Source organism: Mauremys mutica, chromosome 14 (genome assembly GCF_020497125.1).
Source record: "Mauremys mutica isolate MM-2020 ecotype Southern chromosome 14, ASM2049712v1, whole genome shotgun sequence".
Taxonomy (NCBI): Eukaryota; Metazoa; Chordata; order Testudines; family Geoemydidae; genus Mauremys; species Mauremys mutica.
In genome coordinates this window covers 42,709,176-42,732,735 of record NC_059085.1, presented here as the reverse complement: position 1 = coordinate 42,732,735, position 23,560 = coordinate 42,709,176, and the positions used below count along the sequence as shown (strand labels likewise).

Sequence of the window (23,560 nt, the reverse complement as noted above, 5' to 3'; positions counted from 1 at the left end):
GTGACATCACAATCCTGTGTTTGCCACATCAGTCAGTTGCCATGGACACAGATATGATGTGTCTAGATTTATGACTTCCCTGCAGGATCAACTAAGAGCAGATGGGCTATGAGGGAGAGAGATTTTATTGCAACAAAACTACCCTAACAATTAGCAAATCCGGCAAGTAACAAACAGAAAACTACATGGTAGGTAAGGAATGGGTTCCTGTTGCAAGTGGGAGACAGGCTTAAATGTTTCTCACAATATAAAGGTCATATGCACCCAATTATTATTAGACTGGCAACTACAGGCCGGTAAGCCTCACTTCAGTACCGGGAAAATTGGTTGAAACTACCGTAAAGAACAAAATTGTCAGACACAGAGATGAACATAATTTGTTGGGAAATAGTCAACATGTTTTTTGTAAAGGGAAATCATGCCTCACCAATCTACTAGAACCCTTTGAGGGGGTCAACAAGCATGTGGAGAAGGGGGATCCAGTGGATATAGTGTATTTAGATTTTCAGAAAGCCTTTGACAAGGTCCCTCACTAAAGGCTCTTATGTAAATTAAGTTGTCATGGGATAAGAGGGAAGGTTCTCTCATGGACTGGTAACTGGTTAAAAGATAGGAAACAAAAACTTTAGCCAAACAAGTTACTGGGCTCAATACAGGTGTAGCTTGGTGAAATGTAATGGCTTGTGATATACAGGAGGTCAGACCGGATGATAGAATAGTCTCTTCTTGATTTACTCTCTTTGCATCTACGAATTTTGAGTACTTAGGGAAAGTCTCATTGGCTTCCTTAAAATGGAACTTTGACGCTAAAGTCCCTGAGACACTTTTGAAAATTATACCCTTAGCTACTATCCTTCTCCCCCTATTCCTTACATCATCAACTGTCATGATGGTGTTTGCGTTGAGGACACTTGCCCAGTAGGAACTGGTCCAAGATGCAACTCATTCCACACAGGCCACCACACAGCCATCAGATGGTAATGACTTTTTGCCATTATTGCTCTGGATTTGAACTGGTGACCCTAGCGGTGAAAGGCTCCTACAATCAATTCCAAGAGGCAGCTAGTCCCACTGTGATTTTAATATTGATTTTTCCAACTCTAATTAAAAAAGGAACAAAGGATTGCTATCTTCCCATACAAGGCTGTGTACGATTCACAATCACGGCATGTGCTTCCAGACTTGTTTTCATTTGGGTGGTTGTGGATAGTTCTCTGAAAACATCCACTCAATATGCAGCGGCAGTCAAAAAAATCAAACAGAATGTTGGAAATTATTAAGAAAGGGCTAGATAGTAAGATAGAAAATATCATTTTGCCTCTATATAAATCCATGGTACACCCACATCTTGAATACTGTATGCAGATGTGGTCGCCCCATCTCAAAAAAGGTATACTGGAATTGGAAAATGTTCGGAAAAGGGCAACAAAAATGATTAGGGATATGGAACCGCTTCCGTATGAGGAGAGATTAATAAAACTGGGACTTTTCAGCTTGGAAAACAGACAACTAAGGGGGGATATGATCGAGGTCTATAAAATCATGGCTGGTGCTGAGAAAATAAATAAGGAAGTGTTATTTACTCCTTCTCATAACACGCAAACTAGGGGTCACCAAATGGAATTAATAGGCAGCAGGTTTAAAACAAACAAAAGGAAGGATTTCTTCACACAACGCACAGTCAACCTGTGGAACTCCTTGCCAGAGGATGTTGTGAAGGCCAGGATAATAACAGGGTTCAAAAAGGAACTGGATAAGTTCATGGAGGATAGGTCCATCAATGGCTATTAGCCAGGATAGACAGGGATGGGCAGGGATCCCCCCCACCTAGCCTTTTATTACTAAAAGTGGGGAATGGGCGACAGGGGATGGATCACTTGATGATTCCCTGTTCTGTTCATTCCCTCTGGGGCACCTGGCACTGGCCACTGTCTGTAGACAGGATACTGGGCTAGATGGACCTTTGGTCTGACCCAGTATGGCCATTCTTATGTTCTTATGGGGTCTTCCTTGATCACAGCAGTGATTTCATACTGGGGAAGAAGGAGGTTTCTGCTCACATTACACTAGTAAATAGCTCCATCAATTTATTTCCTATACAGCTAAAATAAAATTAATATGTAAAACAAGCCCCTAGTAGCTTGGAAGCTGGTTTATCACACTCCATCCAAAAAGTGTCTTTTTGGTGGTAAGCAAAAATGATAAACCTTTGAAAATGGTCCATACATTCTGGAAAATGCTGACAATGTGAATAGCAGCTACATGAACACAACATTATAATTAAAGTCTTCATGCAAAGACAATGACTTGAGCTTCTCAGACCCAAGTGGCATTTTAAAATAAAGATCAGACGGATTCTGATCTCACTGCTGTGTAAATCAGGAATAACTCCATTTGAGTCAGGGGAGACCAGAATTCGATTACAAGAAGATGGTGAGTAAAACCCAGCATTGGCTTCCTTTTAGTACCGGTCAGAAGTCAGGACTAGAACTGGGGAGAAACCCCTGCACCTTCCCCCTCAACACCTCCCAATTCATCCACTCATGCATGTTAAGAAATGCTGGCAACATGCCCACACAGTGTCAGCTCAGTCGGCATCAAACAGGCTGCAGTCAGAAAGGAGAGTGACCCTATTATTCTTTCACCAGTTCTCCTCTGTTTAAAAAAGTTGTCAGCTCTTCCCAGATAAATTTAATTGGTCTTGTGGTCTACGTCCTTGGGTATCTGGGGACCTTGCTGCTGGTATGTGTGGTGGCGTCCTGGGAGAATTGAAACAGGCCAACGATAAGGCACTCAGCGATCTCACTGTCAACAATACATGGAGTCCCCGCTGTAGGAGCTATTAGCCGCCTCTGATCTAAACCTCCAATTAAAGTGGTGATTAGGCCCAGTGAGGCATTCTCTGGCCATGAATTATTCATTTCCCTTCACAGTAACAGCACCAGGGGGATTAGAATGAGAGCTGGTGAAAACAGAGGCATTTTAAACAGGGTTTTAACCATATACAAGCAAACATTTATCTTTCGAATCTTTCATCTTTTCTCCTTTGGAAAATACAGGCTCCCCATCTCTCCTCTGCACCTTCAGAGCTATGCTTCGGCTGGCGAGCAAACCCTCCCTTGAGGCCAGGCTGTCACGGATGTTCCAGGTGGCATGACAGAGCTCCCAAGAGAGTGGCTTTTACAGCTCTCGACCCCTCAGATACCAGCTATATCAAGAAGGGAGGCTAGGGGCCAGGTCACCTCTGAGGCAGGAGCTTACGGAAACTGCAAATAATGAAGCATTTTGCTCTTGCTATTGCTCCTGCTCTAAATCTAACGGGGATTGGACTTCCTTGTGTGTCTGCATGTGTGTGTAGGGCGGGGGAAGGGTTACTTTTAACACAGATATCTCAGTATGGTCAAATGGAATGTGGGCTTTTCAGAGGAGCACAGATCTGCCACTCACCGAGTCAAAACATCTCGGGTTGTGGCTTTTCAACACTTCCCCACTGCCCTCATATTTGCTGTGTTGGGGGGTGACTTCAGCTCTCAATATGGCCAGGGAGCCCATGGATGTGGTGGCCAAAATGCTGGTGAGCTGCCAATTCCTTGCTTACGTTGGCTCTGACACCCTCACTGCCACCGGTGGGACGGCCCTGGTGGTTGTGACAGAGAGAAATGCCAGGGGAGAAAAGGCAAGGCTCCAAAGGCTGCTGTCCTGGAATCTCTTCAATCTTCAGAGGAGTTTGCCACTTGATTTCCCCTATTTAGCAGAGTGATACATTGCTAATTTTTTAATAAAGACAGTAATAGCGCCAGACAGCAGTACACTGAGGGCTGTCAACCTCTGCCTAGCTTTTGTCCCATGTAATGCTTTGGCTCATCTAAACCCTTTTTTAATATGTTCACAGATGCAGTTTCTTTGGGAGTCTGTTCTGCAGATCCATTACCTTCTGTATAAGGAAGTTTCCCTGAATGGCTGGTGCTTTCTAAATTTGTTATCCTTTGGAACAGTTATTATAACCCGAGTCCCTCGATCCTCCTGGCTGTTCTGTTCTGTACCTTTCCCAGTCCTTCAATCTTCTCCCTGTAATATGATGCCCTGACAGAGTCAGACCCTCCATGCATGGTCTCTGCAGCCTGTTGTGCAGGACCAGTGTGATCTCCTCCTTTCAAACCTTACTAGCATAACGAGCACTTGGATATATTACACTAGGTCTCACTGAATCTAGTCTCTCTCCTTTTTAGGACTGGCTGGCCCTCCCCGCTCTGTGTTCTCTAAGGTTTTGCTCACCTTGCGACACGCCGCCTTCCAGAGGTCAATGGTGAGTGTGAACAGATGTGAGCTCAGCACTAATCCGTGCAGAACTCCCCCTTTTAATACCCCTTCGCCATAGGAACTGTCTCAATTAACCCCCACTCCTTTCTTACCAAGCCATTGGCCTATTTATCCTGTTGAAAATTTCACCCTCAATATCGTACTGTACCTGGATACCCTTAGACATTAGCCTCTAACGGGATACTGGATCAAAAGCCTTTTCAAAACCCAAGTAAATTAGCTCTCTGCTTCACCCACCTGCTTTTCAATTGGCAGTTCCTGAAATAAATTAATCAAACCTGTTTATCGGAATCTCCCTTTTGTAAATCCAGACCAAGTATCTCTAAGGAACCCACACCTGTCCAAGGCATCCCTTACTCTTTCCTCTACAGTATTTTCCAACACAGAGGTTAGACTGACAGGTCTGTAGTTGTTTATTTCTACCCTGATCCCTTTATATAAGGAGATGTGTGTGTGCACGCGTGTGTGATCTGTTACTAGGACTTCTCCAGGCCTTGGCTATTGTCTCTGCTGGGGGTATTCTCATTAAGCCCATGGGGTCAGTTTATTCTAGAGTGTCAGCAATCCAGTCATAGAGACTCTGTCTCCAGTTCTAATTATTCTCTTTTGCCTGTTGCGGTGTCACCCTCACTTTCACTTCCATCCCTTGGAAAACTTCTCCCTCATTCTGGTGGTTACTCTCACCTTTCCTACTGAATACGAAGGCAATGAAATCATCTCTCTCTCTGCACCATCTTAAGGTATGTCGACACTATAAACTCAAGTCGACCTATGTCCACCACAGTAATTGCTGCAGCGGTTCTTGTCCACACTACCCTCCTTCTGTCGGTGGTGCACGTCCGCAGTGGTAGCACTTTCACTGACTGAAAAGGGGCACTGGGAGGAGGCGAGGGGGGCTGAGAGCCCAGGCTCTCGGCTCTGCATGCAGCTTACTGGGAGCTCTTTGCCCAGAGTCTGGTCGGTTGCTGGACTCCCAGCGGGGAGCCCGGAAAGCTCCCTGCATGGAGCCGTGAAATTGACAAGAATGAAAGCCAACAGCTGATGTAAGTAACCCAGTAGACACTTCCTCCCCCTAGCTACACCGACATAAGCCCTATGCCTGTCATGGAGGTGGAGTTATGATGTTGGTGTTGGTAGGGCACTTACATCGACAGGGGCAAGGCTGTAGTGTGTTGTAGAGGGGTGGTCACCTGCTCCTGCCCTGAAGGGCTTAAAGCAGCCCTGGGAGAGGGCTGTGGTAGGGGAAAATCTGGGCTGATTGGGGAAGTAGCCACAGCTGGGCCACGCCCCAATCAGGCCGTGGCTGGCCCTATAAAGAGGCTGCGGGCCGGGAGCACTGGCAGTCTCTCTCTAGGCGCAGAGAGAGAAGGGCCTGGCTGCCTGGGACTTGAGTAAGGTGCTGGAGTAGAGCAGTGCTGGGAAATAGGGCAAGGGAGCCGGGGAGCTCCCACCTGGAAACCCCCCCGGCTGCAGGCCTAGCCAAAGGCCTGAAAAGGTACTGGGGCTGCAGAGGTGCAGCCGGGGGTAGGTGGAGGCAGCAGGTTCAACCCCCCCTTGCCAATGATGAGTGATATGGACTGCAGTCTGCCCCAGAGTGCGGGGGCCAGTGAACACTGAGGCAAGGTGGGGATAGAGGGTGGGAATTCCCTTGGGAGGGGAGCCCAGAGAGTGGGGGTACTGCCAGGGGGCAGCACCCAAGGGAGAGGGGCACTGGGGTCCAGGAGGGACAAGGGCCCAGCGACAGTGGGACACTGACCTGCAGAGGGCGCTCCAACGGCTGGAACAGTAATTCCCCAGGAGACCAGCAGAGGGTGCCACAGGGGTGAGTCCTGCATCGCTACATGTGTACACTTACATAGTTACGTCAGCCTAGGCTGCCTTACATTGACCACACTCTGTAATGCAGACTAAGCCTTAGTGTTTATACTGTGCCCATCATTGTGGCATCCAGGCACCTCACAAAATTACAAAGTGTGCCCGTGACAAAATAATTCTCATACTTGCTCTGTCTTCTAGACAGCAGGGACGAGATTTGGTGTAGGAGGGGGATGATGTCTGAGTGTGTTATTGGGGGACAGCAAGACTGGAGAAGTGTATTTGCATTTTGTTCTGATCCTGAGTGATTTCCAGATTCAGCAGCGAGAGTCTGAGAAAGCTCCATCTCCTGTACACACACAAGGGTCCCACCCAGGGGACAGTTTTGCTCCAGTGGAATTGAGCTGTCATGGGGAGTCATGATGATGCCCGGCAAGGTGTTCAGTCCCCTCAGGTAACTTGGGTGCCATGGACAACTTTGAAGATAGAAAACAACCCCCTGCAATTGAGACAGTACTCCCCAGGGAGTCCGTGCTGAGAAGCTGAGCCCTTGAGCCATGTGTTCTTGGTGGCCTGCGCTGCTCAGCAGAGGGAAGGGTGTGTTCTGACCCAAGCTTCCCTCTCTCAACAACTGAAGTTGGTCCCTCCCCCACCGTGTCTCTCTAATAACCTGGGTACGACATGGCCACCGCTCTGCATACAACCATGGAAGACAGTGGATTTTACCTTTATTGATTTGGCAGTTTAGCTCAGTCTCCCTCTGAGGTACTGAAAACTGCAACAGTAACAAGCAGGTCAAAGAGGAAACATCACAAAGATGCAAAAGCTGCGTGGAGCAAAGGCAGAGGGAGGAAGATGCACCAGAAAGCAAATATGGGCTGGCTAAGTACAGCTGGCCACACTCATAACCCTCCATAGGCACCAAGGCCATTCAGAAGGAGGTCAGCTGGCCTCACTGTCCTTCGAGTGAATGCCATGGCACTCTGAGCCCCTCGGCTACACTGTGACGGCTCAGTCACTTATCTGCCCAGAAGGGGGCAGACCTGGTTTAGTGATGTAGTTATGCCTCAAATTCATGCTCACAGGTGAGAAATGGTTTTTTCTCGATGAATATGCAGTGACAGCACATTCTCAAAGCAGGACCAATGAGACCTGACTTGTAGGGTCAGAACAGCCTCAGAGAGGAAAAGCAGCAAGACAACCCTTGTCCACAAGAAGCTGCTTGTGCTGAACCTTACACATTTAACCAACAGTGCTGGAGGGACAGATCAGAACTACTTCCAGCAGCAGCCTCCCATGTGGTGACCTCTACAATTGCTCTCCAACCTCCGTACGTTCACAGAACCGGAGGTATTCGGTTGTAAAGGAGCAATACACCTGCACTAAAATAAGAGTGAACAGACATCCTATCTCAAGTACCCAGCCTTGTGCACTTTGCTAGCTGGGGGAAAATTTAACTGAGATACCAGACCTGGATACAACTCCCAAGGTATCACTGACGGGGACAGGCCCTGCCCTGTAACTCGCCACAGAAGTGGGGGCGCTGGACCAATCCACCTTTTCCATTGAAGACTTCAGGTTGTGCTGGAGGCTCTGAAGTGCCTGAGCCAGTCTGTGACTGTTGCTCATTGAATCGAAACAAAAAGCAGTGAGCAGATTCTGTTAAAAACCAGTGAATCTGCAACAGATCATTCTAAGTAAACAAATTCTACCTTGATGCAGCCTGCCTCTCCCCTCACCAGGAAGAGGTGGAGGAAGGTCAGATGATGCCCTTAGAACGAAGGGTGGATAGGCCCTTCAATTAAAAGGAAAGCAGGTTCAGAGAGCCCTCCGGCACTGAATGCAAAGCATACACCTCACCAATCTCTCCAGCAGGCCTGATTCTCAGCTGAACACTAGGCTTCCTGTTTGCTCATGTATTACAGGTTAACCTTTCATGGAGAAGGTCAAAGTGCCAGCCCTTCTCTTGGGAAGGCAGGAAAGCTATTAGCCAGGAGCTGAAGCAAAAGGCAAGACACAGAGGGCTCTGTCCTTGTGCTGTGCTGCAGGGCGGAAGCACAAAGCCTTTGGGATCAAGGAAGTGCTGTGCCAGAGGAGACAGATATAGACTCAACCTAGCCAGCAGTGTCACTTCTGTGGAGGTAAGCGTGTGAAGCACAGAGACAAACCGGCAGGAGGGTCTACGCTGAAACTTGGTTTGGCTGCTTCCAGCAGCTCTAAGAGGAGCTGGAAAATCCCTGCAGACAGACAGGGGCTGACCCCTCTTTCTCAGACACCATTCGGCAACTGCTCTACAGCACACCCCTTGTGGACTAGAAAGAGAGGCTCTTACTAAGATTTACCCTCCTTCTTTACCATACAAGTGCATTTACCTTTATCACTGGAAAGTCCTAAAATAGCTGGTAAAAATGTGTTACCAGGAACCCTTCAGTAAAAATGTTCTGCCACAGCTGAGTGAAGTCAGGACTGAGTTGCAGATGTTTTTATTTCTTTATGACAAACCGAGGCTACGATGCACATTGCAGCTTTCCACACACAGCTCCACCAGTGCATCCTCCCTGATATTGCAGTGGCTACTCCCATGGTTCTACCCAGACACCTTAATCACCACTGGCAGCACCTCCCATCCTAACCCCACTTCCCCAGCTATGCCCATGCCCCTCAGTCCTGACAGGCAGCATCCTCCATCCTAGCTCTGGGTCCCTACACAGCCAGAGGTGACATGAGGGGGCGAGGGGGGGCACAGAGGGTTACATGCCCCGCTGAGAGTGTTGAAGGCACTGTCGTCCTCATGCTGCACCCTACCCCAGGCACATTTCCAGCTTGCATGGCCCCTCTCCCTGGTAGCTGGGCCTGAGTGGGGAGTGGAGGCAGTAGGATGGAGCCACTTCTTGTGCCGGGTGAGGGTGGCCACTCCAGGTCACTACCTCTGTGCAGCACAGCAACTGCCTGCAAGAGCCTGGCTGGGGTGGCAAGAGTGGCCCTCGCAGAAGGTTACCCTGCCGGGGCAGGGAGAGCGCAGCAGCCCTGGACCTGGCACAGGGCCACTAGGGAAGACATCAGGAACAGGTTCCCTGTGCTGAGTTAGGGGCACTGCCTGCACCCCTCCCTCTGCTGAAGTGTCTGCGAGGGCCAGGGAACTCCAGGGAGAAACTTTGTTGCTGTGAGTTCCCTACCCAGGGACGGGGGCTGGCCCACGGGCACGTGCGCCCCACTCCTGCAGCCACAGGAGCCAGCGGGATTGGTTGTCCTGGGCCAAGGAGATGGGGCTGGAAGGTTCCTGCATCCGGAGTTGATGCATGGGGCCCCCCATAATCTTTAAATTGGGCCCCCCCCATTATTAACAAGTTCTGCAAATGCCCCTGCATCCTGACCAGCATATGCACCCCCCATATCCTACTCCTTGACCCCTCCTTCCTCTACAGCTTTGCCAATACCCCCAATCCTGACCAGCACCTTCCTGCCTAATCCAGTCGTGACTTGGGAGAAATCTGGATGCGGACACACATTCTCCGAGTAGAAGAACAAAACGCATTTAACAACAATAAAATATAGGTTGGCACAAAGGTCTCACCACCCTCTCCACCTTTAGAAGACGATTTATACCTGGGACACGAACTCCGTGCAAGGAGTTAGAAAGTGCCATTCCGATCTCTGTCATCCCGTACCTCTCCAGCAGCATGTGTCCGGTGATGTTCTTCCACCTCTCCAGGACTGGCACAGGAAGGGCTGCCGATCCTGAAACCATTAACCTGTGCAAGGAAATGCCACACGGTGAGCATCACCAGCATATTCTTTACTCTAGAGAATTACTGCTGGAGTACAAGAAGCTTTTGCCCATCTGTAGTGCCTTGGGGAATCTCAGACCATTCAGCAGTACCAGAAAGTTACATCACACGGCACAGACACAGCAGATCCTCCATCACTTGCAGCCTAAGCCAAGACTGGATGTGTTTCTAAAAAGATACCCTCTAGCTCAAAGAGAACGTATGGTTGATGTGGAAATTATTGGGTGAGGTTCTCTGGCCTGTGTTATGACTAGAGGATCAGAATGACCCCACATATGAATCACTCTTGCAAGGTATCATTGTTCCCACTTTTCAGGGTGAGAAATTAAAGCACAGAGAAGCGAAGTGATTTGCCCAGCTTTGTAGAGTGGCCAAATTTAGAAAAGAATCCTGCAGGGCCAGGCTTTAACCAGGCACTCTGCCTGAATATAACTGCCTACACGTCTGTGCTTTGGAGCCAGGACCGTGAGCCCGTATGTGACGGATGGTTTTTAATAAGCAAGAAACTGTCTGTTGTTGGCCTGGTCATTGAACTGAAGCAGAACCTGGTACCACAACTCGAGAGAATCCTAGAGAACCTGGAAGCACTACAGGAATGATATCGTACGATCCACTGTGCTCACTGCTGGAGCTACCCTCAAGATGTTCTGCACACAGCTCAAACTTCTCCATTGCTCCATCACCCGCGCCCAGCCTTCTTCACACCCTCCCCTCGTCACATTTTCCACAGTGTTAGCGAGCCTTCTCCAGCCCAGGAAGGCTGGGACGGCGTGAGTATCTATTGTAGAGGATGTACTCCCTAGGTCTCGTCTGTAAGCCTCTTAGGCTGTGAAGACGGGCATCTTTGAGCTACCTGAAATTATCCTGGCACGTGGCACGTACAAAATCCTGGACATGAGGCTGAGAGAAATGCTTGTCATAATGCTCCATCAGCCTGGAGTAAATAGTGGGGACCGCCATGAAGATGCTGATCCGTGGAGCTCTGGGGCTTAAGAACTTCTCCCAAACCTGGAAAGGAAAAAAGAAAAGGCACCTAAATACCAACTGTGGAGCAGAATAGCCTTCATGTCACTGCCGCCACTGGCTCTTCCATACCACCTTTGGGAGAAGGCTCACAGCAAGTACTCTACAAACCCTTCAAATAGCTATGTCAGCATCCTTTAGTACGATGTAAAGGGAAACTGAGGCAGGGGAGGTAAAGTGACTTGTCCAATCAGAATGAGTCTATCAAATGTGGTTTCTTATTTCTAACCCATACTGCTGCCTAATACTTACAAAAACGATGAGCCCCCTGCATCCCTGCCACCTTGAACCCAATCTACTGTACAATGATGTTCAAAAAACCCTCCATCCTGACCCCCACACCATCAATCAACTTATTCTCAGAAGCACCAGGGGAATCTTGGCAGTGAATCACACCACTGCTTTCACTCTCTCAATCAGCCAACGTGGGATGATGTGTAGAAACTGTAGCGTCCAATAGCCAGCACCTTTTCGAACTGTTAAGATACGGATGTTAACATGCACATGAAAACAAACATGTATGGCGGAGTCCATCCATTCCTTTAGGAAATACAGTCCTGGACGGTGCTATATGAAGTCACCAGCCTTTCAAAGCTCACAGATCCTCTTCCTTCTTAAAGGGAAGAAACAGCATATTGACCACTACAATACATAAGGATCTGAGCCAAAGTACTCGAATCACAGAGAGAAACTCTTGCAATGTGTATATGTGGGGGGAGGGAGAGGGGAGATCTACTTTGCTGGAATGTTTATAAGTTCATAGATTCCAAGGCCAAAAGGCCAAATCCAGTCTTGATTTTAACATGGTCAGTAATGGAAAATCCACCTCATCTCTTAGTAAGTTGTTCCAATGATTAATTACCTCAGTGTTAAAAAATTGCACCTTATTTCTAATCTGAATTTTTCTAGTTTTACCTTCTGGTCATGGGATCTCATTCTATCAGGGGTTCTCAAAATGGGGTCGGGACTCCTCAGGGGGTCATGAGGTTATTGTGTGGGAGGGTCGCAAGCTGTCAGCCTCCACCCCAAACCCCAATTTGCCTCCAGCATTTATAATGGTGTTAAATATGTAAAAAAGAGCTTTTAATTTATACGGGGCGGTTGCACTCAGAGGCTTGTTGTGTGAGAGGGGTCACCAGTACAAAAGTCTGAGACTCATTGGATTATATCTTTGTTTGCTAGACTGAAGAGCCCTTTATTACCAAGTTTCTGTTTTCCATGTAGGTATTTATAGACTGTGATCAAGTCACCCCTTCACCTTCTCTAAAGCTAAATAGATTGAGCTCCTTGAGTCTATCACTCTAAGGCAGGTTTTCCAATCCTTTAACCACTCTCATTGCTCTTCTCTGAACCCTCTCCAACTTATCAACATCCTTCTTGAATTGTGGACACCAGAACTCAAGACAGGATTCCATTAGTGGCTGCACCAGTGCCAAAGACAAGAGTTAATACAACCTCCCTAACCCTAGTCAAGATTCCCCTGTTTATGCATCCAAGGATCACATTAGCCCTTTTGGCCACAGGGTTGTACGGTCTCATGTTCAGCTGATTATCCACCATGACTTGCAAGTCCTGTTCAGAGTCACGGCTTCCCCATCCTGCAAGTATGGCCTACATTCTTTGTTCCTAGATGCATGACCTTACGTTTAGCATATTGCAGTGGTTCTCAAACTGTATTTTCTTCCAGGTCACTGATAATAAATATTAAATAGCATAGGGTCAAGAACCAATCCCAGCAGACACCACTAGGAACACAGCTGCTCAATTAGGATTTTCCATTTACAATTACATTTTGAGACCTATCAGTTAGCCAGTTTTTAATGCATTTACTGTGCACCATATGTTGATTTTTGCATCATTCTAGTTTCTGAATCAAAATATTGTGCAATACCAACTTAAATGCCTTACAGAAGTCTAAATATATTATGTCACATTACCTTTATCAACTAAACTTGTAATCTCATCATAAAAGATATCAAGTTAATTTGACAGGATCTATTTTCCATAAATCCATCTTGATTGGCATTAATTATAGCACCCTCTCTTAATTCTTTGTTAATCAAGCCCCTTTATCAGCCATTCAATTATTTTGCCCGGGATTGATGTCAGACTGACAGGCCTATAATTACCTGGGTCGTCTGCTTTACCCTTTTAAAATATAGGCACATTACCTTTCTTCCAGTCTTCTGGAACTTCCCCAGAGTTCCAAGACTTACTGAAAAATCAACATTAACTGTTCAGAGGGCTCCTCGGTCAGCTCTTTTAAAACTCTTGGATGCAAGTTATTCAGATCTGCTGATTTAAAAGTGTCTAGCTTTAGAAGCTGCTCTTTAGCATTCTCCTGTGTTTCTGTTGGAATGTAAAGTATTCCATCATATTATATGACTTCATCATCCAGCTTTTTCCCAAATACAGCATATAAATATTTATTGACCTGTTCTGCTTTTTCTGCATTATTAATGACAATTCTACCATTTCCAACTATACTTGAAAAATTTCTTACATCCTTAACTCTGCAGTCCATAGATTTTTTTCTTGTGTCCTTTTGCTTCCTTTATCCATTTTCTACAATTCCTAGCTTCTGATTTAATTAATTATTATCAACATCCCCTTTCTTCCATTTGTTTTTATATATAATTATTTTTATAGCTGCTTTCACTTCTCTATTAAGCCAGGTTGATTTTTAACCACTGTGGCCTTCTCTCTCAGCTGTGGGAGTGTGGCTTTTTGATTATCTAGAAAAGTGTTCTTAATTCCAAATTATCATTCAAATTTTTCTGTTTCAATTCTCTATCTCAACTGACTTGGCTCAATTGTTTTCAGCTTTGTGAAACAGGCCCTTTTCAATTTTAAATGAGACGTGACCCTCACTGGAAATTAACCTCTGACGACATCACAGGAACATGCTCCTCCTGTATATCCTGACATTCCATTGGTTTGAAAAATATTCCATCAAAGACTTCTACTAAGATGCAGCCACAGTCTAACTGGACGGATGACTCAGTTTGGGAGCCAGCAGAGGAAGCTTTCACTAACCGCATCCCTCCTAAAGAAACACTTAAAAAAAGGACAAAAAGTCTTTGATCACCCGTCCTACTAACACCTGGAAACTGCAAACTGGCTCAAATTCAAGGAGCTGGCTATGGCAATGTGTGAATGACTCGAAGGGCTCTAGGACTGGCCGAACATCTCCACCTGGGACCACTTAGAAGCGGTGGAGGAAAGGCCTAAATACTTAACTTTGGCTAACTCCCCCCCCCCACACACACACTGCTACTTGTCCCCCTTGCTGAGCGTTCCCCAACACGGGAGCGGAACAATGCCATCAATAAATAAAAGGTTGTTGCCAGCTCGGCTTTGGGGACAGCAGGCTCCTTCCCTCCTTTCTGGATTTTGCCCTGTTGTTGATAAATGTTTTCCTTAACAGCTCCTGACAACGCACGCCTCCTCTCTCTCCCCTCCCTCCCTCGGCATGCTCAGCGCACAGAGGGGCATGCGGTGGGGAACAAACGCGTGAATTGATTGAAGGGGAACAAGTGATTCTCCTTTATGCTGTGACCCTGGATGCCAGTGCTGCTCAGCTGCTTTCCCCTCAGTCCTGCTCTCTGGCTCAATTTCATTACTTTCTACTTCGCGAACCCCCTCTGCCCCTACCCCCACCCCCCATCTCTCACTTCGCTGCCTCAGAACAATCTGGTCTGTACAAAAACACAAACCACGTTGTTGTTGTTGTTGTTAATATAGCAGGACATGTTTAACAAAGGCCTCAGCCCCACGGAACTAAAGGGAGCGTCTTCCCGTCCCAGAGAGCGCTTGGCAGGATGAGTTATAAATGCACAGGTTAGAAATCCACCAGATACAGTGGAACCTAATCTAAAGGGACCTCCTTCCCTCTGCTGTTACAGGAGTCGGGGCAATAGCACCTGAAAAGCACCAGGGGAAAGCGAAGTGGGAGGAGACCAAATCCATGGAGCAGAGGGAGTGAGTCACACCCCGTGTGGGGAAATGTTCCACTCGGTCACTACTGAGTCTTGGGTAAAGGCTCCTCTGCAGCCGCTCCAGGTCTTTGGGAAGGAGAGAAAACTACCACGCTCTACAGACGTGCCCAGCCCAGGGAGTTGCACTGGCGAGTGCGCAAGTCCAGCTCAAGCAATGAGCCGTGGAAGAGGGGCCAGTTGGCTCCCTGGCCTTGGGGAAATGTTGAGAACCAGACGCAATGGCCACAGTGCTGGGAAGGGCAGCAGGGGCAAGAACGTACATTTTTCTTCTTCCGGCAGGCCACAGATGGAAAGGGGAGTGACCGGGTGGGGGCAGGGGAAGGAAGAAACACATGCCTAGCTGGGGTGTCACAAGCCCATGTCTCCTGCTCCCTGGGCTCAGGTAACTGCTGCCACCCCAAGCAGGGCTGGCTCCAGACCCCAGCGCGCCAAGCAGGAGCGTGGGGCAGCATTGTCGGGGCAGGGCGGCATTTGGCTCCGGCGGACCTTCCGCAGTCACGCCTGCGGGAGGTCCACCGGAGCCCCGGGACGAGCGGACCTGCCGCAGGCATGACTGCGGAGGGTCCCCTCTTCCCACGGCTCCGCTTGAGCTCCCGCAGGCATGACTGCGGCGGGCGCGCTGGTCCCGCGGCTCGGACGGAGCTCCCGCAGGCATGCCTGCGGATGCTCCACCGGAGCCGCGAACCAGCACACCCACCGCAGACACTTCTGCCCCGGCCGCGGGACCGGGGAAGGGCAGCGATGCGCGACGCCCTGCTTGGGGCGCCGTAATTTATAGAGCCACCCCTGCCCCCAAGCTCTGCACTTGGATATTTTATATCGTGTCCTCCCCTCACTCTGCTCCCTTATTCCAAGGAGCATGTTGCAGGAGCGAGGTGCTCTCTGAAGGTCACTGCAGGAAAATCCAGGTGCCACAGCTCCCCTTCAGACCTGGTTAACAAACTCTTACTGTGTTACTTACACAGTAATCCGATGAAAGAGCTCGGCTCCTGTTCATCTACAGGGGCCATCTTTACACTCTCAAGTATGACAAAGTCTTACTATAGATCCCAGGTCTTGCTTCCTTCTCAGAAGCTGGTGGGTCCTATGTCCTCCGAACTTGGTCTCGATACCCCCTTCCCAACCACACAGATGTCTGATCTGTGGGATCCACCACAGCTACTCAGTCAAAAAAAAAAAAAAATAGAACAGTTGAAGAGGATGGATCTGAAAAGCCTCATTACCTGAGGCTATCAATCACTCCTGGGATCTAGAGAGTCTTGTAGGCTGCCCAGCTTTGCTCTCCCAGCATATGGCATCCTCTGACGCCCTCCAGTTTAGAGCAGTGTAATCAATCTCTCCCTCGCCGTTATCCCATATGTCACTGTCGCCACATCAATTATGGGTGGACAGGATACTGACAACCTCTCGTTTTATTTAATTTCGCTCACCTGAATGATCTGTTCAAACCCTCCGGACGTAAAGTGTTTCTAAAAACAATGGTTTTTTTGGTACACATTGCACTGTACTTTGGGGCTATTGGACTTTTGTTTTGCCTGTGACCACCAGACATTAGAGACCCAACTTTCATTGGTGCTGAACACATTTGGTGTCCACAGACTCCAGCTGGATTTGTGGATGCTCAGCATTTCTGAATACGAGATAGTTGGCTCTTAAAATATATTAGACATGATTTAAAGAGGAACCAAAAGTGATACTGGTTTAAAAGCCCACCCATAGACACATTCTCCACCTGTCTATCTTAGGGTTTTCCCTAGGGCCTTTCACTGCTGTTTCCTTCGAGTGTTGCTTTTCCTTTTCAGTTGTTTTTGCCTCCTGATGTGACTGTTGCCCCCATTCCTAAATCATCACAAGAAGGTCCTCATTAAGCTCCACCACCCTGAAACACCTGATAATCCAAAAAACAACTTCATGTTTGAATCCAATCTTAACAGTGACATCTTTCCAACTGTGCAATCAGATTCTAGGTGGACGGACGCCAGTTTAGCAGCACTGACATGGGGCTTCTTGATACAGCTTGCGTCACAAATGTACTGCCTCCTCATCACTAGCAGGAGGCTCAGAAATTCCCATTAACAAGGTACTTTGGCATGAATTTAATGGGACTGCTCACATGCTTGAAGTCAGGTACAAGCTTAAGTACCCTGTTGAACTGTGCTGTATTGATCAGCCTTCAAGCTTATCAATACTGCACAATTCACAAGATAAAACGCGCGTCTCAGCCGAAGAACTTTCAGAAAATGTGCTGAGTGCAGCTAGACTCCGTGAAAAGCTAATTCTCTGCTAACCCCCTTTGCATGGGAAGTCTCTCTGTTCACCAATGGAATGTTAGAAGATTTTGCCAAAAGGAAAATGACAATAGAGAGAAGGAAAATTACAAAACAGAACCACCAACTGGATGCAAAATAACCCTAATGTGATGGGAAATGTGCAAGATTTCCCCTAGCAGTTCCTAAGACAGACAGGAGATGTGATGATGGAGGGGGATTGGCTGAGTGATACACAACAAGCAGCTCCTTTCAACCCACAAAGCCTGCATTTTTGCATGGCGACTTTCCCAAACTACACCCAGTTTGGTTGTCTGTGCACAACAGCCTGAAGGGAGAGATGTGGGCACACGCATCGCAGAGAAGCACTAACCCCTTTTCCCTTCCAGAGGCCTCACTTTCAGTGGAAGGAGGAGCACAGTGTTGAATACAAATCCAGAAGAAGCCAAAGACACTGAATTAATTGATATCCTGACAACTGGCAACACAGAAGAGGAGGTGTGGTGGGAGAAGAACCAGGGCCTACCATGCTTAGACTGCACACAACATTTATCCTGAGTTACACATTCCAAAAAACAGGAGAAGAAACAGAAAATGAAAGGGAGTTTGGAAAAAGCAGTGAACATCCCCAGGCTGGGACTGGCAGGCAGAGGAACAACGAGCAATTCGTAGAGGCTTCCCATAGACCAGCAAAACGACAGCAGTCTGTCTCTCTCTCTCTCACACACACTCACACGGCTGCACATACACCATCTTGCAGCATGACAATGAACCTGCTTGGCTCATTTAAAACAAATCAAATCAAATCAGGGTCACGTTTCCTGCAAGTGATTGTGAAAGATTCTGATCTCAAATCCATGGTGCAGGGCTGGAATATCCCTCCTGCTTGCCAGTGAATTTTTGGATCAGGTATTTGACAGAGAGAGTTTTCCTTTTACTTCAAACAGCTATTTTTTTTTCTTAAAGGAAATATTTAGGTAATATCCTAGGGGAAAATTATATGAAGATGCCTTCAGTCTGAAAAGGGGTAAGAACACCATCGTGGATTTTCCAGTCCAAAGCCAAACAAGGTAACAGACAACCTGGGCTACTGGAGCTCTTTACAATTCAGTGGCTCCTCTTTTCTAAACCAGTCACAAATTATTGGATCATTTAAGTTGTTATTGAATTTTTTTAAAATGCTTTTCATAAGTAGCAATATCCTTAATGCAGGTTAAATCATCCCTTTCCTTCCCTTCTGATTTCCGAGACGGTTTTAAGTTTTCGTATTGATTGCTAAAGTGCTGGTTATGCCCAAATTTTCATAGGTTCTCTAACAGCTACGGCTCTGACTCAGATTGAGTGCCTCACTGCCAAACTAGATCTATCTGGGGAGGGACGCCAGCGTCAACTGCAACAGATGCAGGTTCCTAGACATGCAGAAATTCCAGCACTGTGCAGGAGCACTGAACAGAACACAGGGCCACACATGCATATTGGTGACACAGTTTCTTTCTGAGCGGAAGTAACATGAATATTACAGAGGAGTGCGCAGAACAGCCAGGGGAGCTTTGCTCTCTCCTAACGGCTGAACCTCTGACAGTTAGCACAACTCAGGCGTTTGCAGCAATATGTAGAAAGAGAAACATTCTTTTCTTCAAAAGGAAATTGGGCCCTTGGTGGCTTCATCTCATGTTTGTTATAACCTCAAACTGTTTGCGCTCTGCATGACTCTGGTTGTAATCATTTATTCATCAGTGCAGTCTAACGGCCCCCTCTGCATTCCAGTCTGAAGCTTTTAAACCCTCGCCATGCTGCAGGCATACTGAAAGGGGCAAGTACTTTCCCTGGGACCCAGTAATATAACTAAATATGACAGGCTCTGGTTCCATTTTTTTTATTTCCCCCACACACACACATCAAAAGGCATTACTCTGTAACAGATGCTGAGAACAGACAGCAGATCTGTGGGGAGTGAAGAGCAGATATAACTGTGTAAAGCCAAAGTTTGCAAGAACTGATCAAGCATAATCCATCCAGCAGTGACCTGCCCCTTACCACGCCCAGACTTCCCTTTGAGCCTGAAATAAAATTACCTTTCTTAAGCCACCGGTGAATGGATGAAAAGACAATCACCTTCCTCCAGCCGAAACCAAATGGGAACGCACATTCCCAGCAAGTGAATAGTGCCTTTCTAATGGGTGTGTCCCTTGGAGCTCACACATTTGTAGGCTAGGATTCACTTTTATTTAAAAAATATTAGGATTAACCTGATGTTTGTGCAGTGAGGGGCCTATGGGAGTGGCTAGAACTGGATACTACACAGATAGCTGCAGTGCATGCTTCCTGAGCTGCACACTACCCTGCCAATGCATCTCAGTGCTGTCTCTCCTGCTGCTCAGCCTGCTGGGTAGAGACTACCAGCCATGCCCAGCTGTGTGGTGGCTTTGTGACACAGACATTTCCTTTAGCTGCAACTAACAGATCTGATCCTCTGTCTCCAGAGGTGAAAGGCTGGTGCATAAAGGCCACTTACCACCTAGATGTAAGGGCCTAAATTCTCAAAAGAGACTAATGATTTGGGGCCTGATTTTCAGATGACGAGAGCTCAGCACTTTCTGATAATCAGGCTCCTTTAAGGTGTCTCAAGTTGGACACCCAAAAACCCAGCCACCCCAAATGACTAGTCACTTCTGAAAATATAGGCCAAGAAATCTACATACCAGCATATTTGTTAACAAAGGACCTCAGGCTACAGGCGTCGCTGCATTACAGCAAGGGGCTTCTTTGCTGACGGCAAGAAGGAGCCTTGCATTTAATCATGCAGCCAAACTGGATACACCCTCCAGGGGACGAGAGCGTGCACTGTTCATATTTGTATACACTTCTAAGGAACTGCTCAATATTAGATTGTTTTTCCACGAGAAGTTCAGACAAAAAACCTGCAAAGCAATGACAAGAGACTCTCTCTTGCCCAAGGCTAGAAGGCAGGGATACCTGCCCTCTGGCTGGCAGCTGCAGCGAAGGGGTCCAGTGAGAGAGACGTGGAACTTGCCGCTCAGACCTTACAGCGGCCCCGTAGTTCAAGGCTGAGGCATATTGGCAAGGGCAGTGTGAGAAGCCTGGGCTGTCACTGTCTACATAGGATCTTTCCTTTGGATAAGGTCAGGACTTCATTCTCCAGGACTAGCAATCTGGAAGTTACCTTGTGCTAAATTCACTTACAAAACAAAACAGATGTAAGGTCAGAGCGACACTTGCTCTCAGTATTTTCTGGGGAGGGGAATCCTGCAAGCCTTTCACTATCTCCCTCCCTTGAACTCCCCCAATTTCAGGCCAAACTTCCATGTGGCTGAGGAAGTTTCTATATGGCTCACTCTAGATCACTTAACACTGCTCCCAAGAAAGACAGAAAGGTCGCTCCAGTGCGATGAGACACACATCCCATGGGCGGAATCTGCTTTTCTATTACATATCTAGCCCCGCTGGGCCAAGGGGCAGTAGAGAGTGTGTCTTGAGCTCAGGTCCCTGCACAAGGGCATGTTATGTTCCAAAAGGAGCACACACCAAGGTACTTAAAATGCCACTTGAAAGGAGCAGAAAGCAATGCTGGGAATTAAGGGTCCATTTATAAACCCTTTATTAACAAATGATTAATAGATGCAGATATATTCTTTAATAACTTACAATAAAAGGATGCTACAATATGCTTAACCAAGACATTCTTAACAGATGGTGCTATAAAGTGAATTATAACTTGTGTAGTAGCTAGAGCAAAGTAACATACGTCTTAGTTTAATAAAAAGAATCTGATTTTATGAAGCAACTTTCACGCTTGAGGCATCTCAGTACACTTTAATGAGTCCTTTTGTGAGCTTCACAATAGCGCACATGCAGCCTCGAACATCAGATGCTGTTAGAGAGGGAATGCTGGCCAGGACACTGGGGCCGTTCCAGAACCTTGATCTTTAACCTCCTCTTGGGCAGCTGCCAGAACCAGGCAGAAGGGTCTGAAAAACAACTCCTAACACCGCACAGGATGCAAACCAAGCCTTTATCTGAGATGTGAACCATCTTTTAGCTAAGAGGAGATAATGCTATTAGCACCAACTAAACCAGACTGGCACCTGTATCTCTGATTATAAGGCATGCCGCAAATGATGTAATTTAATGAACACTGAAATAATAAAGTATTTATTTTGTATAATGAAGTGTTAGTCATTAGAAACCAAAGGCACATTGGGCATGCTGCTGTGGTTTCTCTTGAACCCATGCCAGTATCACTCAAGGCTAAATATGTCTGCAGCAGGTTTAGAGTAAGTTCCTAGCCTTGTTTTGATCAGTATGTCAAGTGTTTTAGCTGCCATTTGGGTTTCTTTACATCACACTGTAATTGACTGTTTTCTCAAGGTGCAGTGAAGGAAAAAAAAAAAAGCAGCAAAACTCAGACTCCTTCTGCGAAATCCTCCACTGAAACTGTGCTGCTTTTCTGAAAGCTGATTTTGGTAGCAAAGGGCATTTTGTAAACAGCTGGTGAAAATAGACTAGAACTGAAAGGCAGCTTGCATTAAACGCCACAAGAAAGCCTGCTTTACCCTCCTGTGCTTTCTCTGTAGTGTCGATCAAACCACTTTCAGCTCCCAGGGGAGGCCCTAGGAAAAATAAAGGGAATGAAAAAAATAAAAAAGGCAAATGATGTCCTTCGGAGGCCTGACTGCACCTGAGAGCTCTTGGAATGGAGCTGGCTCGCTGCTCCTGCATCAGACATACTTGCCATGCGGACTGCCCCTGCCCGAGCTCAACCCTCTGGGTCAAAGTGAAGGCTCCCCTCCAGCACAGTCCTCGCTTGCCCTTGGTTGTCAATTCTCACCAAGCAATCTGATTGGAGAATGCAGGACTGAGCATCCCCCTCCTCCCAGCAGAGCCCATTCTTCAACGTCAGCTCACTGATTTGCAGATGTCAGGAGAGCAGCACAGAGAAACACCAGAGTACAAGGGACAATCAATCACGAGATGCCACAGAATAGGGAGAAATGCACATGGGGCTTTGGATTGGCTTTGCTTCAGGACTATCAGTGTGACCTGCCCCCGTCTGCAATTAGCTGCCTCAGTGTATCACCAAGGCTAGTGAGGTACCAAGGTCTTGCCTTCTGCAATAGGTCAAGACAGTGTTTGGAAGCTGCCAAGCACTGCAAATGCTAAATATTCTTAGTCTGCGTGTTCTATTGAGGTGAGGGTTCTTCCCAAAGACTTTAAGGGCTGGAGGGGGGAAGCTAAGAATGCAGTGATTTTAAATATTAAGGGAAGAACAGTACTCAGACTGGAGCCCAAGAACATAAGAACGGCCACACTGGGTCAGACCAAAGGTTCATCCGGCTCAGGATCTTGTCTTCCAACAGTGGCCAATGGTGCCCCAGAGGGAATGAACAGAACAGGGAATCATCAAGTGATCCATCCCCTGTCGCTCATTCCCAGCTTCTGGCAAACAGAGGCTATGGACACCATCCCTCCCCATCCTGGCTCATAGCCATTGATGGATCTATCCTCCATGAACTTATCTAGTTCTTTTTTGAACCTTGTTATAGTCTTGGCCTTCACAGCCTCCTCTGGCAAAGAGTTCCACAGGTTGACTGTGCACTGGGTGAAGAAATACTTCCTTTTGTTTGTTTTAAACCTGCTGCCTTACCCCCAAGAGGACCTGTATCCATCTGAAACACTTTATGCACATACGCTATATATTTAAATTGAAATATTAATGCTGGGCAGCGCCAGTGGCCAGCTACCACTGGGTATTATCATGGGCTCAGTTCCTGACTGCCTGCTCCCTGCAGGAGCTGTGGAGGCAGCATGCTTAGCCCTCAGGGAAGGAATTTTCTTATGCCATTCACCAGCAGCCCCTCTGGCTGATTAAGGGGCAATGATGAGGACAGGCTTTGATGGAGGTTTCCTTCCATTCCTCCACATCTGGAAGGATGACGACTCAAGGGGGAAAATGTAAAATGAAGTCAGCATGGCCTGTACAGAACTCCCTGGGAGAGTGAAAGGAGTCAGGCACGTCTGTGTCCGACAGCTGAACAGGACAACGATTTCTTGCATTTGCTCATATTTATATATCTCCCAGGTAGCCTTATCAGACCTGAAGCATATAGAGAGGGCACAGTATAATTTTAAAAGCCTCTGATCATGGCTGCTCATTAGTAATGTGTGGGTCCTGGTCTTACCCTGGGGTGGCTGCAGGACTGATTATTGACTTATGCTTCTATAAGAAGTAATCTCAGAAAATGCACACTTCCGTTCCCACTTAAAGCCGGCATCTGCACCTGAAAGCCCAATTATTCACTGAACACTGAGCCTTCTGGCCACAAAGGAA

The 23,560-nt window shown here is 47.2% G+C and overlaps 1 protein-coding gene and 1 long non-coding RNA gene across 5 annotated transcripts in view; one reads left to right on the top strand and one right to left on the bottom strand.

Moving 5' to 3' along the window:
• Positions 1-23,560, bottom strand: part of ACSF3 (acyl-CoA synthetase family member 3) — a 105,056-nt gene that overhangs the window by 71,631 nt on the left and 9,865 nt on the right. For all 4 annotated transcript variants that reach the window (XM_044986937.1, XM_044986936.1, XM_044986938.1 and 1 more), the window contains 2 exons: positions 10,777-10,931; positions 9,742-9,887 (listed from right to left, as the gene is read on the bottom strand). In XM_044986937.1, coding sequence (XP_044842872.1) covers positions 9,742-9,887; positions 10,777-10,931 — 301 coding nt within the window. The remainder of the gene's footprint in view (positions 1-9,741; positions 9,888-10,776; positions 10,932-23,560) is intronic.
• Positions 32-14,292, top strand: LOC123349151. Its single transcript, XR_006573399.1, has 3 exons — positions 32-188; positions 4,230-4,306; positions 13,770-14,292. It is a non-coding gene; the product is annotated as an uncharacterized LOC123349151 (long non-coding RNA).